Source organism: Argopecten irradians, chromosome 1, assembly GCF_041381155.1.
Source record: "Argopecten irradians isolate NY chromosome 1, Ai_NY, whole genome shotgun sequence".
Lineage (NCBI taxonomy): Eukaryota > Metazoa > Mollusca > Bivalvia > Pectinida > Pectinidae > Argopecten > Argopecten irradians.
This window is the reverse complement of record NC_091134.1, coordinates 30,032,728-30,050,352: the sequence shown is the minus strand read 5'-3', so window position 1 is coordinate 30,050,352 and position 17,625 is coordinate 30,032,728. Positions and strand designations below refer to the sequence as shown.

At 35.7% G+C, this 17,625-nt stretch overlaps 1 protein-coding gene across 2 annotated transcripts; it reads left to right on the top strand.

The window, feature by feature from the left end:
* Positions 1-2,890: 2,890 nt before the first annotated feature.
* Positions 2,891-16,947, top strand: LOC138323558 (arginine/serine-rich protein PNISR-like). Of its 2 annotated transcripts, none has more exons than XM_069268253.1 (13): positions 2,891-3,003; positions 5,005-5,149; positions 6,421-6,672; positions 6,939-7,039; positions 7,381-7,470; positions 8,619-8,748; positions 9,401-9,621; positions 9,843-9,974; positions 10,293-10,404; positions 11,401-11,454; positions 13,458-13,622; positions 15,298-16,312; positions 16,717-16,947. In XM_069268253.1, the coding sequence occupies exons 2-13, from the start codon at positions 5,083-5,085 to the stop codon at positions 16,724-16,726; spliced, it is 2,349 nt and encodes a 782-aa protein (XP_069124354.1). In that variant the 5' UTR covers positions 2,891-3,003; positions 5,005-5,082; the 3' UTR covers positions 16,727-16,947. The 2 variants fall into 2 exon arrangements, with proteins under 2 accessions (XP_069124354.1, XP_069124345.1); XM_069268244.1 differs by having other exon boundaries at positions 6,924-7,039.
* Positions 16,948-17,625: the final 678 nt, after the last annotated feature.

Genomic DNA, 17,625 nt, shown 5'->3' with positions numbered 1-17,625 from the left:
TCAAAACAACAACTTAAACATTTATCAAGCCAGCTTTCCTCAGTTTTCAAATTTTTTTAAATGGTGGTTAATTACATTTAACAAGAGATCCCAGAGGGATTTTGGCGCCCACCAAAGAATGATCTATATCTGACAAAGGAAAGATGGATCTTTTCTCTACTTTTTAAACTTTTTCAAACATACTACATATAAAATTTGAGACAGATCGCTTCAGTACCTTTTGAGAAATAGCGGTAACAAACTTCAACTTTCAAAATCCAAGATGACTCCTTGGCGGCCATCTTGTTGATCAATCGGTCCCAAATCACAATATGCACAACTAGGGCCCTAGGGGAACCTACATGTGAAATTTGGGAAAGATCCATTCAATACTTTCTGAGAAATAGCGATAACAAACTTTGAATATAAAAATCCAAGATGGCTGCCTGGCAGCAATTTTGTTGACCAATCGGTCCCAAATCACAATATGCACAACTAGGGCCCTAGGGGAACCTACATATGAATTTTGAGACAGATCCCTTCAGTACTTTCTGAGAAATAGCGATAACAAACTTTGAATAACAAAATCCAAGATGGCTGCCTGGCGGCCATCTTGTTAACCGATCGGTCCCAAAATGCAATATACACAACTAGGTCCCTAGGGGAACCTACATATGAAATTTGAGACAGATCCCTTCAGTACAATCTGAGAAATAGCCATAACAAACTTTAACTATCAAAATCTTGTTCACCGTTTGGTCCAAAAATGCAATATGCACAACAAGGGCCCTAGGGGAACCTACATATTAAATTTGAGAAAGATCCCTTCAGCACTTTATGAGAAATGGGGATATCAAACCTTAACTATCAAAATCCAAGATGGCCGCCTGGCGGCCATCTTGTTTTTCCTTTCAGCCTCAAAATCTGTATGGCACAAATAGGGACCAAGGGTAACCTCCATGTGAAGTTTGAACAAAATCCCTTCAGTAGTTCTCAAGAAATATCGATAACAAACTTCAACTGCCAAAATCAAAGATGGCTGCCTGGCGGCCATCTTGTTTTTCCGATCAGCCTCAAAATCTGTATGGCACAACTAGGGACCAAGGGTAACCTCCATGTGAAGTTTGAACAAAATCCCTTCAGTAGTTCTCAAGAAATATCGATAACAAACTTCAACTGCCAAAATCAAAGATGGCTGCCTGGCGGCCATCTTGTTTTTCCGATCAGCCTCAAAATCTGTATGGCACAACTAGGGACCAAGGGTAACCTCCATGTGAAGTTTGAACAAAATCCCTGCAGCAGTTTTTAAGAAATAGTGATAACAAGCATTGTTTACGGACGGACGACGGACCACGGACGCAGGGCGATTTGAATAGCCCACCATCTGATGATGGTGGGCTAAAAATGTAACAACTTTAAAAACTGAAATTCTTTACAAAATTTGCATAATCGCAGAGAATGGGGAATCTTTTTACCATACCCGCCTCGATATCTAAACTGTGGTTGCTAATTCGCAGTTTTGGGAGCAATTTTCTTAATTCAAAATTCTCAATAGAAAGATATGTTTCTTCCTTATAGTTTTGTTTAAATTTGCTATACAAAAAAGTTTTACTGCTATTATCTGACTTATTTATCTTAGTTGTAAAAATTGTTTTGAATGTACCGTGTATCGATTTCTTGAATAATAGACTTAGTTTCAGATTACGTTTAAACGTCCTACTAGGATTGGCATTTTCAAAGTTATAAGAAATCTTATTCTCCTTAAATGATATTAGAAACATAGGAAAAACAAGAATACGTTCCATTTGCATGTATATTTTTTTTACAGCCAATGTTTCTTTCATCAGGACGTTGATACCTTTTTGTGAGATTCTTCTTAAATGTATGCTAGTTTTGTTGACTTTAACAAAGTTTTTGATAGCGTTTGGAGAACAGGTTTACTATATAAACTTGCCGAACAAGGTATCGGTAAAAATATCTTCAACATAATATGCGTCATGTATGAAAAAACACAATCCTCAATTAAATTCAAAACGTTTACGACGGACAATTTTGCGGATATTATCAGAGGGGTAGGACAAGGAGACAGTTTAAGTCCTACACTTTTTAATGTGTATATAAACGACTTATCAAGCATTCTGAAGTACGACCCACTAAAACTAGGAGATGTAGCAGTAGGTAGCTTATCTTTTGCAGTTGCTTTAGTGATTTTATCTGAGAGTCCAAAGGGATTACAATTAGAAATCAATAACCGAGCTCGAAAGTTATTGTGCAAAGTGGCAGCTGTCAATAAATACAACAAAAACGAAAACGATGGTTTTTCGAACGAGAAGGCAGCACCACTAAAAACAAATAGATTAAAGTTAAACCCTTTCTTTTCAATGGCAAAGAAATTGAACAAGTAAATGAGTATAAATATTTGGGTTCAAAATTGCGTGTTAACGGAAAATTTTCACTTGCTGCGCTAAAAGTAAAAAGGTTTTATTCCCAATTATACACGTATACAACAAGAACTCGGGATTGAGTGCATCAACAACACTAAAACATGAAAGCGTTAATGCTTATTTCTACGTGTTGTTCGAAGTTTTCTCATATGTTTCTGATATTACGCAGGAAATCTGACATTTGTTGCTTTTGGTGTTGGAAGTAGGCTACTAACCTCAACTTGGGCCATCGGTTAAATTTTCAAATCCTGTCGGATCTGCAGTGTATGATACAGGCCTGTGAGTGCTTTGTCAAGGCTTGTCTGAAAACAATATAAAATCACCAGGTCCGTCTTTAAAGACGAACAACTAGGTGCGACCAGAATCGAAAACGACCTTGGTCGCTTTCCGGAAACCATCACACGACTCTAATCTTATGAATTTGGAGACCCGCTGATTTATTTCCGCCAATTTCCGTCTATTTCCGCCTGCCCTGCAAGAAATAATACAAGATGGCGACTGAGAAAGGCATGTCCTCGTCTGTTCTTCGAAAGAAATAGCTCCAGAAAAGAGTTCAAAATGCTTTGATATCTCGAGTGAAGTATGCATTCATTGTGATTTTGTAATACTAAAGCGACTTTATTTAAATAGTTTGATAGTGATTGAGTGTATGTCGCATGCATACCAAACGCTAACAACCGTACAACGCTTGCACGGAATTTGGTCTGAAAAAATCTCTTGACCACTGACATAGTCTACTGAAGAAAAAATACTTAGAGATATCCCGGTATTTCTATGAAAATCATACAGAAAATATTTAGGCCAAATAAAATGATATGTGCGTTTCGGGTTAAAACACTTGAAAAGGACCTGTTAGGCAGGACCTGTTAGGCAGGCTAGCGCCCCTTTTCCTCTCTCTTTTTTTTGCAGTAAGATGAAGGGTAATGTTATGAACTGAAGATTTCATTCAACCTGGTTTTGGGCCTAGACCACATATTTGATTCATTAAGTATTCAAAGACCGAATATGTACATAAAATCCTGATTTTTTGTTGTTCCTTGCTTTGAGGCTAAATTAGTTTGTCTTGAAACAAATACATTAATTAAGTAAACAAAAGAAGTGTGACCACTCCCTGAACCCCTGACCAACACCCCAGTGGCCCTAATTAGCAGCCTTGGGCTATTACATTTTCAACTATTGAAGAACCCTCTGTAAGCTTACTGTATATGTTTTGTACAATAAAACAGGAAGGCAATTTTCCTCAACATCTTTATAAATATACCAGGAACAACAGGGTTGATACAAATTCACTTTAATTGGTTGCCAGCAGGACCACCAGATAATAATTTCTAGTTATCCTTCTTAAAGTATTTGTGCCATGGCGCTTCACTTTTCATGCTGAAAAAAGAAGCAAGTACACTTTTAAGACTGAGACGCAGTCTGAAACTCGGAGACAACAGTTGATAGACAGCTAATATAAGATACTGGCCCCTCCATATCTATTGATTATGCAAAAAAATCTACATATTTTCATTGGGTTAACTTATCACTTATCACTAAAGACTTATTTATTTTGGTGTGTATTCATCACTGTCAACATTTACATACAGAGACACACATTGTAAGCGAACACTCATGTTATCAGGTATATTGTGCAGAATTTGTATGCAGTCTGTAAGAATAGGAGAAAAAAACACCATTGACAGTCACACTGTGGATTAGGGGTGAAACATTATACCACAGTAGAACCACAGTATTGCGTGCCTGGTTCGTTAATTGGTATTGTTAACACAATGTACGGTACATGCACTGTGAGTGGAGGGGTTTTCTTTGGGCGTCTTTTTCACTGTATGCCGGTTGCACAGTCATTGTGACCTAATCACAAACAGCCTTACATAGAATCAATGTTTCGACAGGAGGAGGCATTGTTTGTACAATTGAGAGATCCTCCAACATTGTACCGTTCTGCAGTATGGAAACATTTTGGTTTTAGAATGAAAGAAGCCACAGCAGCTTCATGCCATATTTGTTGTACCATTGTTCCGTATAAGCATGACAGTACATCAAACATGATCTATGAACACACATTTAGTTAGAAAACACAACATCCCAACCTGTGTATTAAACTCACACATGCTCAAGTCCAAGTTGGGTAAGTTCCGACCTCAACTCTCAACTACTTCCAAAAAATCACAACAAGGCCAGCAACAGTATCTGAGATATTTTCTAAAAACATTAATTAAAGTTGCCTGTAAATCCAAGACAACTACACAGGGAATCGAGGTTTTTATCGTAGTTGACATGCGACCATACTCCGTTGTTGGAAACGCTGGATTTCGACATTTGTTAAACACGCTCAAGCAGCAATACAATATACTGTTATACCAGCACAATATAGGAAAGAATCCTGCATATGTGTGACAAACTTATCCCTCAAATACAGGATTGTTACTCAAATACAGGACTAACCTGCATTTACGGGAGTGTCCAGGGGATCCCCAACTTGTACAAGACCATCACTAGCATCAACCTTGGAGGTATATAATGAATTATAACACAGATAATATCAATGTTGTACATTGATGTATGATTTCTATTTCAGGTGGGCTTTGCCAATAGAAGACTGAAAAATAGGTTTATAGCAAAAACAGACCAGAGGACTTTACACAACAACGTCAAGATGTGGGCCAATCCGTGGCCAGCTGGTATGCTGCAGCAGTCATTTCAAGGCATTCCACATGAACAAGGTGAGCTATATATAAAGGTTACTGTACAGTTAAACCTTGATGATTCAAACTCCGATGAATCAAATTTCTTTCAGAATCAAACTTTTTGCTTGGTCCCGAATTTCTCCACTATGTAACATTACCAGCAAATACATGTATGAATCAAAGTTCTTGATGTATCAAACTTTTTTTCATGGGCCATTTGTTATAGAATCATACAGGTAACTAACACTTGATTATTCGAATAAAAAAGACAATTTACGGAATGGTAGATAGCGGGTCACATAATTAGTAATTCATATAAAGTGTTACATTCCAAACTTTGTCATAAATACTGGAGCAAGTAGATCATTGATTCTAAATCAAAATATTTTTGTAGGTGTTGTAGCACTTTTGGTTCTTCCTTTTTAGTTTCGTTTTTACAGCATGTTTTCATTTTTATGTTCAATCCGTAATATTGCTTCATATTCATATTAGTCACCACATGTACACATGTATATGGGTTAGGCCTAGTACGCATAAATCATGTTTATAATATATATATTGCCATTGATAGCAATACATGTGATTAATTGTATTTTATTTTGTTTGTTGTAAATTCAATGATTATAAAGTTTACGCAACCGCGATGACATGTACACAACTACCACAGTTAACATCGCTGTAATACTAACCATGAATAATTCAAAGTCTCAATGTTAATGTTTCAAAGTTTTTCTGTCGGTCCCTTGAACTGTTTTTAGCTGTGAGCGATACAGGCCCTCTGGGCCTCTTGTTACATCATGGTTTGACTGTATATATTTTGTGGAAATTCTCCTGTAACTAATATAAGCAAACCTTACTTTCAAAATAAACTAAATTTAAGGGAAAATCCATTGTTGCATATCCACAAATTATATTGAAATAGAAGAACTGTTTTTGGAGAAAGCCTGTTGTAATATTGTGAGTAATTTACCATATTTCTTCTCAGACTATATATAGAATAAATAAATCAAGAATATTCTTGTGATGGAATTAAAACACGAAAAGACAAAATTAAAACAAATCTGCAATCCCTAGCGCTTTCCCAGCTACCACTGCTCTTCATCATAAATAAACATCCCCTGAAGAGCAGAAGTAGCTGGGAAAGCTGGATTGCAGATTTGTTTTAATGTTTGTTATTTCGGTCATATATATATATCTAGCTAGAAGTGCATTTTGTTTAAACATGTAGCACATCATACATTTTGAGTAATTTTCTCCTGGAAAAAATCCAATGACCTAAGTATATAGTGTTTGTGATTGATTTTCAGTTGACTGGGCAGCACTAGCTAAACAATGGATTCAGCAGAAGGAGACCGTGGGCACGGACAATATGTCTATACCCCCACCACCTGTACAGCCAGGTGGACCACCACCAATGCCTGGGCCTATGATGATGGCAATGCATGCCGGACCCCCACCACCACCGCCTGTGGCTCCCTCTAATGGAGGAGGTGGAGAGGACATGGAATTAGATGATGGGGATAATGAAAATGGACCCAACAAAGCTAATAACTTCAACAGTAAGTTCAATTCCAGGGCTCATCCAAGATTAGAAGGACTTTAAGTGAGCCAGTAGTTGGTCCTAAGTTTCTCTTTATAATGTCTTTCCATATTTATCAATTATTAATTTCTTCTAAAAAGATGCTGAAAGACATATTACCTATTCCCTGCAGTCATTGTTAATTACATGTGATACATTACAATATTGTTGAAAACAAAAGATACAATGAATGTTGTTTTAGAACTGTTGTATATTATTGATCATTTTCAGATTTTGTTGCTCAAGGTAGTCAGCCTCAAGGATGGGAATGGGGTTTACAACAAAACTGGAGCGTGCCTCCACCTAACTGGACCATGCCCCAGCCATCTGTGGAGGATGAGAAAATAGTAAGATAATTATTTCATAAAACCATATTCACTATGATACTGAGATGCCTTTACGGTCTACTAAACATGCATAGTTAAAAGGACTGATATGTATCTGTTATAAAGCTATAACAACAGTATGTATTTGTATATATGTTTAGTAAAGACATAAATTCAGATGAAATGTAATATTTTCATTCTTAAACAGCTTTGTATCTGTGTGATAGATCATTGACCATACTGTTTCCTTTTTAAGTATTCCCTGTTCCAGTCAAAGAGTTCAAATATATTTATATGGTTGAATGACTTTATATGTGAAATTAAAATAGTAATTATGCAATCATTATATTTATTTCATTCAGGAATCCCAGACATTTGAGTATGGCCACGGTGGAGGGTTTCAACAGTCTTATGATTACAATCACGGAGAGGAAAATTATGATTACCAAAATGTAAGTCTACATACAAGTATACATAGGATTACCAAAATGTAAGTCTACATACAAGTATACATAGGATTACCAAAATGTAAGTCTACATACAAGTATACATAGGATTACCAAAATGTAAGTCTACATACAAGTATACATAGGATTACCAAAATGTAAGTCTACATACAAGTATACATATGATTACCAAAATGTGAGTCTATATACAAGTATACATAGGATTACCAGGTGTACACTAGGTGTAATTATGTTTGTAACACATTGAGTTTTGATACCTATCTGGGTGTAATTATGTTTGTACACACATTGAGTTTTTATACCTATCTGGGTGTAATTATGTTTGTAACACATTGAGTTTTTATACCTATCTGGGTGTAATTATGTTTGTACACACATTGAGTTTTTATACCTATCTGGGTGTAATTATGTTTGTACACACATTGAGTTTTTATACCTATCTGGGTGTAATTATGTTTGTAACACATTGAGTTTTTTATACCTATCTGGGTGTAATAATGTTTGTACACACATTGAGTTTTTATACCTATCTGGGTGTAATTATGTTTGTAACACATTGAGTTTTTATACCTATCTGGGTGTAATTATGTTTGTAACACATTGAGTTTTGATACCTATCTGGGTGTAATTATGTTTGTAACACATTGAGTTTTTATACCTATCTGGGTGTATTTATGTTTGTAACACATTGAGTTTTTATACCTATCTGGGTGTAATTATGTTTGTACACACATTGAGTTTTGATACCTATCTGGGTGTAATTATGTTTGTAACACATTGAGTTTTTATACCTATCTGGGTGTAATTATGTTTGTAACACATTGAGTTTTGATACCTATCTGGCCGTAATTATGTTTGTACACACATTGAGTTTTGATACCTATCTGGGTGTAATTATGTTTGTAACACATGAGTTTTTTATACCTATCTGGGTGTAATTATGTTTGTACACACATTGAGTTTTGATACCTATCTGGGTGTAATTATGTTTGTACACACATTGAGTTTTTATACCTATCTGGGTGTAATTATGTTTGTACACACACTATCTGGAACACTATCAGAATAAATTAATATGTTACTTTCTCTGATCATCATATAACAATTGGAATAACATTATTTGCTGTCTGTAGGATGGTAACCAAGGTGACTACCAACCATACTGGGGATCAGATAACCAAGAGAATAGCCATGGTAACCATGGTTTCAACAGTCATCACGACCACAACAGATTTCTGCCTCAGGGGGATGACAGTGGTATAGGTATGTACTCAAATACAGGTATATACTCAAATACAGGTGTATACTCAAATACAAGTATGTACTCAGATACAGGTATGTACTCAAATACATGTGTGTACTCAACTGCAGATGTGTACTTGTATACAGGTGTGTACTCAGGTATGTACTCCATAAGAGTTACTCAAATATGTGCTCAAGTACAGGTATATTCAAATACAGGTACATGTATGTACTCAAATACACTGTTCATAATCTCGATGAAAGCTTGGTTCTGATAAAGTATTGCTATTCAATACTAAAAGTATTTATTTCAGTCCTTGTTGCAAGCTACCATTTATAACATATCGATGAGCCAATTTTCATTTTTTTTACTGAAATAAACAAATTTTTCATAATTTTAGTTGTATTTACTTAAAGTATTTGAAAACTACATTGATTTGATTGGTATCAGATCAAAATAGCAATCATCATTTAAGACAGAGAAGTATACATACATTTATTAATTAACGTTACGTTGAAAATTTTACATTGATTTTTGTACATATAGTTGTATATTATATAGCATATATATATATATAAATTTGAGTAAATTGTTTGTTTTCACTGGTAACTAAAGAGTAATTCCTAAGGAATGAGGCTATCTAATTGTATGTTTCATAATCATCACTTGTAGATGCAGCTAAGAGGAAAAATTTGCCTGCTTGGATACGAGAAGGATTGGAAAAGATGGAAAGGGAGAAAATAAAGAAAATGGAAAAAGAGAAGAGAGAAAAGGAAATTCAGGAAGCAAAAGAGGCTCGGGAGCAAGCAGAAAGGGAAGCAGCTGCAGAGATCCTGAAAGAGAGGGGAGGAGAATCTGAGGGGGAGCCTAGTGTGCCCAAGAAAAGCAGATTTGTATGTCTCAAGTTAACAATTAGAAATAGGTCTCGCTTCCAAACTTTACTCAATCACTTCTATATGTGTTGTAGGAAATTCTTTTCTTTGTACATAATTGAAAATATGCATTATAATGTAGCCAATTAACTTGAAGATGGCTACTCAAAATACTATTTCTCTGTTTAATTTAACAACATTGTCTTACCAACTGTTATTTGTAATGTTGATTTATTTTTCAGGATTCTGATAATGAAGAGGAGACAGAGCGTAGTAGGAGTAAGTCTAAGTCTCCAAAACCAGAAATTAAACCAAAGAAGAGGAGTCCGTCGCCAGAGGAATTCAAAACAGAGGAGGAAAAACAACTGGAAATGGTTAGTTCATGTAACATTTCATATTTCTTTGTTGTTTAAGTATATTATTATTACTATTTATAAATTGACTTTGTCTTTCTATCCTGTAATAGATTTATACCAATAAAACGCTGAGATGTAAGTTTAAAAACTATTGAGCAACAGTTGATTCTTATATTAATCAAAGATCTTGTTCATTAAATAACTGGCTGTTAACAGGTTGTAAAGCAAATACGTAAACAAAATTGTATAGTATTTGAGCTTTTATAACTCCGTTACTCAGACTCTAGATGAACAAGGATTCGCTTTACAAACACCTACACAGAGCTCCTTTTTCAGATAATGAAAACCAGGAAGATGTTGACAGAAATTTTATTGGAGGTGACGACATCAGAAATGGAGGCAGTGGCTAAGGAAGTGTATTATAAGGAAAAGAACAGAGCTGCTAAAGGTAGCACATATTTCAAAAGCTGGCTTTATTTTCAGGCTGGACCACAGCATCACACTGTCACAGTGCCTTGTAGTCTTTGTAATGGTGGATGAATAATCTATTGATGTAGTTAACCTACTTTGCAATATTCAGTGTGCAAAAGATGCTGACTACGTTAAAGAGCATTACAATAATCTTTTCCTTGAACCAAAATGCTGTCAATACACAGATTCTTTGGTAAACTGTTGTGAAACACTTGTATTTATGACTTGTGATGTAAAAAATTGTCTTCGGTGAAATACCAGGTAAATGAGTTTTGAAACACATTGTGCCATATCAATTTTAACATTATTTTGATGCTAATAATTGTATTTTATAATACTCTTGTTGTTTCAGTTGATGCCCTATTGGTATATGTTTTAGTTTGTGGATTTATTCTTGTTAAGTTTGTTATTTTATTTCTTAATAAATCAATTTCTCACACCAGATTAATTTTACTTCATCCAGTACTGTTCAGTCATTTTAGTTCGATGAAGCAAAAAAATCCAATTGTTCTGGCAGCATTGTAAGGTTATTGGACAGTTTCCTGCTGATCAAGTTATTCAGACCAGACTTTATGTGCACTCTGTTATCTGTTAGATTTCTATGAATTGGGATGAGGGAATCTTAACCATGGTCGATTCATTATTTGAGTTCTTAATATATTTAATCAGATGATAAAAACCAATAACATATGGTCATGCTTGATAAAATTGATTGGACTATGATGTGCAAATAAATAGCATTTGAAGAAATCAGAGAATATTTTTCTGGAAACTAATACAGTAAAGGAGTTAACCCTCATCCCAGAATTTTGTTGCAATCATACATGCTTTAAAATCAAAATTGTATTCACAGCAGAGTTCTCAGATGGGGAAAAGAGAGTTGTCTCCCCTAGACAAGCAAGAGAGTGTCTACTTTTACTTTCATTTTGCTGAGTACATCTGTACTAATCATGTCTATGTAATTATACAAAAGCTCCAGCAAAGCAGCTGTCCAAGTCCACTGCTTTAGCAACCTTGACAGGTCTCGGTAAGTATGCCACTTTTTCTTTCAAGGCCACATGACTTCGTATAAATATTTTAATCCATTTTGATACAGGATATTTTTTGTGTCACCATCTTGTCTATTTCATCTAGCCTCTGACACCATTTGGCATGTTCATGTTATATTTTCTGAATTCAACCATCTGATCCAGAAGGTACACACTATTCCTCTGTTCTTTACACCAATGTAAAAGAGATTAAAGTCTCTGGCATTGGCACCCATTTCTGTTGCTACAGTCTAGAAAATACTTTGATGTTTCCCCATAACATCAATTTATTCTTCATCGTAAAACCTCTATCTCATAGTAGACTATTTGAGAGATTTACTCCTTATTTCATTCACAGTTCTGACCAGTTTTGCAGTCATTTTGCGAACTATTTCTGACATCCATTTCTTGTAAATAAATAGTTAAGATAACATCATTTACAGCGCCGTTACAATAAGGGTACGTGTGACGGCAAGTCTAGTGGGTGGTTCCGTTGATTGGTAGCTAGTCAGTTTGCATGGTAGCTAGTCAGTTTTCCAACAACATTCAATAAGCTGTGGAAGCGCGGCTCTCATTGGCTGTCGCTTCAACGTAGTTGCAGAGCTAAACAGTCAGAAACGTCTGTCGGCAATTACCAAGATCTGAAACGTGTGTACAGTAGGCCTACCAGTAGGCAGTATAAGCTTACAGAAGTTGTACGGAAAAGATATCGCCTGCTTCTGACTAATTATAACTTTACCGCATGGTGTGGGAAACCGACTCCGGTACAATGTACGACTGGCCATCGTGTCTTGTCAAAATATATTCCTATAAAACCCAGCTTTTGCACATACCTTGATGTTAGTAGGGGATGCTATTCCAGCTGTAGGCGTAGATTTTTTTTAACTTTGTCACAATCAGATAGATGCATTTGAATCTAGTGTTTCTCGGCTAAATTCAACAGACATTTTGTAAACTGCCACCGTCCATGCGCAAACCTCCGAGAATATTACCTGTGAGGGTCGCGCAAATATGAATCAAATTGAATTAGAAGTATTAAGGAGATGCATTCAAACTCGACGTCTACAACTAGAATTACATCCCCTACTAACACCCAGATATGTGTTAAAACCGTGTTTGATCGGAATATATTTTGACATGACGTAACCTATTGTCAGCCGTACCTGATTTGGTTTCCACACCAATTAGTCGGGCTTCTGATGCTTCAGCCAATCAGCGCCTTCGTTACATGCCAACTAAAATATAATCTACTGCATCAGTTACCAGCCTACTACATCAGCTACCAGCCAACGTGTCTATCGAGTGAATGAGTGTTAACAGGAACACTTGTTGTAACGGCGCTGTAATAGCCATATTTTAGAAATCGTCATTGGTCCTCATTGCTTGTATAAGCTCAATTTTCATCCTTAACTTACTGAAATAAACATACGGATATATTTGAGATAATCTTGTATAAGACAACAACTTGTTCAAGTTGTGCATATACATTATCAATATATCTGTAACTTTGGAATTGATTAATGATTCTAAAGAGAAAAAGACAGATGCATTAGGGCATACAGTATATATCATTTTACTGGCTACATTTCAGTTGATGAACATTTGATACACTCTTACATTAGAAAAAGATCTGGTTAACTATTGTGGTTAAGTATGAAAAAAATTAAACCTCAGAAAAAAACTTTGAACTTGCTTTTGTTAAGCTAAAGTAAACTGACCTTCTGAAGCATTCATTTTTGGTAGATGAATGATATTTGAAACAATTAAAAAGTTTTTCAAGTTATTTACACAAGAAATACGGGAGATGTGACTGTTCTATGGACAGGGATATCTCAGGTGTTCTGTGTGTGGTGTACCAGTATTTAGCTGGGCTCCTATATATAGCTACTGCCTAGCATGTTCTGAGATATTTTTGTCCAGAAAAAAGAGCCTCACTCAGTAGTCCGCACTGTTTTTGACAATTAAAAGAGACATTTGGTCAGCAGTTTGAACCTTGTTACAGGGCTTGGTGGGTACGGGACAGACAGTGACTCGGACGCTGTGGAGGGGGACAGTCAGGACGAGGAGGCCGACTCCGATGTTGAGCTGCAGGAGACCATCCGCCGGAAAAAGAGGGACTTTGAGGAGAGACGCAAGAGCCAGCCCATCTATGAGGAGGATGAAATAGGTAAACTTGTACATGAAAAATACAACATAGCTAATTTTCTCTCATATATCTTCCTGTGTCAGATAGACCTGTCTGGAGCAATTAATTTGTGCAGGATATAGATACCAGATATAGTGAATAGGATAGCCTTATTGTGACATCACAATAATTAAATAACGTTTCTTGCATTGTAACGTCAGTCGAAAAGCATCCTCAAATGACTAACCCAAGAAGAAAAAATGTTAATTTTCAGCAATTAAGAAGTTCTTATCTATAATGTGATGAGAGAGAAAAAATACTCTTTTATACGCTGACATTGAAGGAAAGGGATGTCCATCCTGCAATGGTTAATGATATACATATTAAGTTTTTGAAGGTTTGTATTTGACCAACATTTAATTGGCAACTTTAAACTAGGTTCATTTTATCAAGTATTACTTTGGATTCAGAACAAACTGGATATTTTTTTTTTTTTTTTTACAGAGGATTCCGCTTATTTGAATAGGGTATTTTCCAGAAGAAAATATTCAAATAACAGGAGTATTCAAATAGGCGATGATGTTTTGCACCTCCCTTTAATAATAACAAAATCTGTTTGGCTAACAAATTGATATATCCATATTTAATTGCATCCATGATACTCTAGGGATTACTATTACTGTTACAATCATCCCCTGGAATATATCATAGCAAAACTGAAGGTACTGTGTGTTATAACTGACAAGCAGGTAGTTTGTCCTTTGATGTACATCAAAAGAATCAAATAACGGTATATGACATGGCTTTCAAAAAATAACAATAACAAATCGAATTGCGATGGACTGTTTATACATAGCATATCATCTAAAACACTTCTTGTTACTTACATTATGCTCGCTAGCTTAGTACATCAAACCTATATCTAGTAAGTCTGTCTCCGTATGTGCGCTGGCATATGTGTTGTAATTTAACTCACCACATGCAACAGAATCCGGGAAAGTTCTGCTTGAGACATGGCTTCTGTTTCTTCTATTGCTACATGCAATCTCTGAATTTCATTCCCTAGAGATATCATAGGGTGCTACTGATTCCATTGTAAGTTCCTCGTCGTTGTTGCCGATTCAGATACATTTTTTTTCTCGCATGCTTTCGTTCAGCCATTTTGTTTACTTTTAGTGCGTAACAATGCGCATGCGCAAAATTTTGACAACACAATCTATCTCAGCTTCATTTGCATACTATTCTGTCTGGCTGACATTCGTAATAAATCAAGGATTTCCTTCAATTTTGTATTAAAGTGAACAGTCGATCTCTCATCAAAATCTGTCTGCGTACGAAGAAATTAATTTAAAGTATGGGAATTCTAAAACGTCATCCCGGCTCACTATGTCCGTGGTTACATTTCCATACAGCCTCGCTTTCGATGCTTTCAACTTTTCTTTACTTTAATGGTCAGAACTGGGAAACTAAGCAGAACTTGACCGTCGTATTAATATGTGAGAACTTTTGGAAGGCCAATGAACGCATTTAGACTGGTTTTCTTTGCCCGACTATTCACTGTAAAGACACATTTGTTCAATCTCATACACATAAAGAAATTAAATTGAGGTATTTTTTAATACATTTTTTCATCTTTTATTCCCTTTATCAGATTTTACAAAAAAATATTTATTTGGTTGGGCGAAACCTACTTTTAAGTTTTGTTTTCCTTTTGCAGAACCAGAGACACCAGCATTTCTGAAAGAAGCAATATCTGAAAAGAAAGCAAGTTACCCATTTGAGAACAAATACAATGGAATTCCTGGTTTGGATGTGAAACATGAGGAGGCTGGGGAAACAGGGGAGGGGAAGGGTGACCGATCAAAAAAGGACAAACAGAGAAAGTCCAAGAAAACAAAGGAATTTTCTAGTACAAGTTCTTCAAGTGGTAGTGATAGTGATTCAGATTCAGAAAGTTCAAGTAGTTCTGTGTCCTCAGCTAATTCAGGAACATCCAGTTCGTCTGAAAGGAAAACTTCACGGAAAAGGGATTCCACCTCCAAAAAAAATAGATTATCTGGTGTAGGCAAGGTAAGCAGAGACGATGAAGGTAGTGTGGACAAGGAAAGGAGGAGGAGGAGTAGAGACGAGGAGAGTGCAAGGAAACATAAGTCTAGTAGACAGGACTCAAGGAAAGTTTCTAGAGGGAATGAGGGTAGGGATAGACGGGAGGAGAGATCACATAGCCGGGAGGGGTACAGGGACGATAGGGAAGACAGTAGGGACAAATACAGGGACGATAGTCGTGATAGGGAATCCGACCGGAGACATAGTAGGGACCAACGACGACACAAAAGTAGGTCACGCTCATACGATAGGGACGATAGACGATACAGGAGTAGGTCAAGGTCATGGGATAGGGATAGAGAGAAACGCAGACAGAAAGAGAGAAGTTCCAGTAGGGATAAACGAGAAAGGGAACGTGGTAGGTCTCGGGAGAGGTATGATGAACATCACAGCAGCAAATCCAAGTCTAAATCAAAGAAAAGGAAGCATTCTGATGATGACAGTGATGGATATGTTAAGTACAGCAGCAAACACAAGAAATCCTCGGGAAAATACTCTAGAAGTGGATCACAAGAATCGCGTTCCAGTAGCAGGAAGGCTCGTAGGGAAAAGTATTATGATGATAAGGCTAGGAGAAGCAGCGGTAAGAAGTCCAGTCGCAAACAAAGGTCTAGATCCAGATCAAGGTGGGCTCATTTTCTCCATCTTTTTTCATTTAGCCACTTAAACTTAATATTTAGGGTTTTTTTTTGGCAAGTTTTCTGCATTTGTAAGGAAGATGTTTTCACTATAATAAAAATAGCAAAATTGAACCCTTTAAAAAGTATATATATGTTTTTCAACAAATAGTTCTTTATGGCAAATCTTCTTTTAGTTTGTTGACAATGAAACCTGCTTGTAACAAACTAATTTTAACAATTATATACAGTGTACACTGTATAAAAGCCTAGTTAAAATACCAAAATGTATTCACTCATCTTAGTGATAGCATTAAGCTCATAATATAAACATATTTTGAGTTTGTTAGGAGCAAGTTATATACATTATTTTATTAACATCATCTTTACCAGTTTGTATTGTTTACTTCCAGATCATACTAAATCGGAGAAAGCCATGACGAGAAAATCAACAGATAAGATGAGATAGTGATTATTTAAAATGTGATATCTGTGAGTTCATCTTTAATACACGCAAGATTGAAATAACAAATACACAGACAATGAAGGTTTTAAAGTCTTACACGAGAAGATTTTTTTAATCCCCTTTGTCTTCAAATTTGATGTAAATATTTTATACTGGAATAAAATTCCTTAATCACAGATTTGGTATTTTCTTTTTCTTTTCTTTTACTACAAATATATTCACCCTTGGACTATCTCATAGTAAAATTAAAGGCAGCTCAGATGGGAAAAATAAGAGACTTCCTTCGAAGATAACAGCATTCTTTTGATGAACATCAAAGAACCAAATTAGCTGTTCATCAATTGTCACACATATTTGCTATGACATAGTCCAGGAATGGATATAATGACAGTGATAGTGACTCTTGGGGTATTGAGGATGCTGGAGAGAATATTTTGCAATTATTTTGATAATATTCATAGGATGAACTGCTCATCATATTTCAATTTCGAACAGTAATAAAATATACAGGTTATCTTAAAAATACTGGTTTTTCTTTCCATTTAGTATGTGGGTATCAAAGTTCGCTGAAATTAACAGTAAAACATGACTGGGAATATAGCGAAAAGCGATTTACAGTTAGACCTTTTAATCATTTGATATAAACATTTTTAATGTGTAAATTGTAGTAGAGATTGGTCCAACAACATTCTAAACATTGGACCACCAATTGTAAACCAACGCGTATTGTACATGTAGTTTTGCAGTTATAAATTTTTGTGAAATTGAATTGCCTTCAAAATACGCAAATTTGGTATTTTACAAATTTTAATTAGTTGGTATGATAAATCAGGTTTTACTGTCCTGATATCCCACA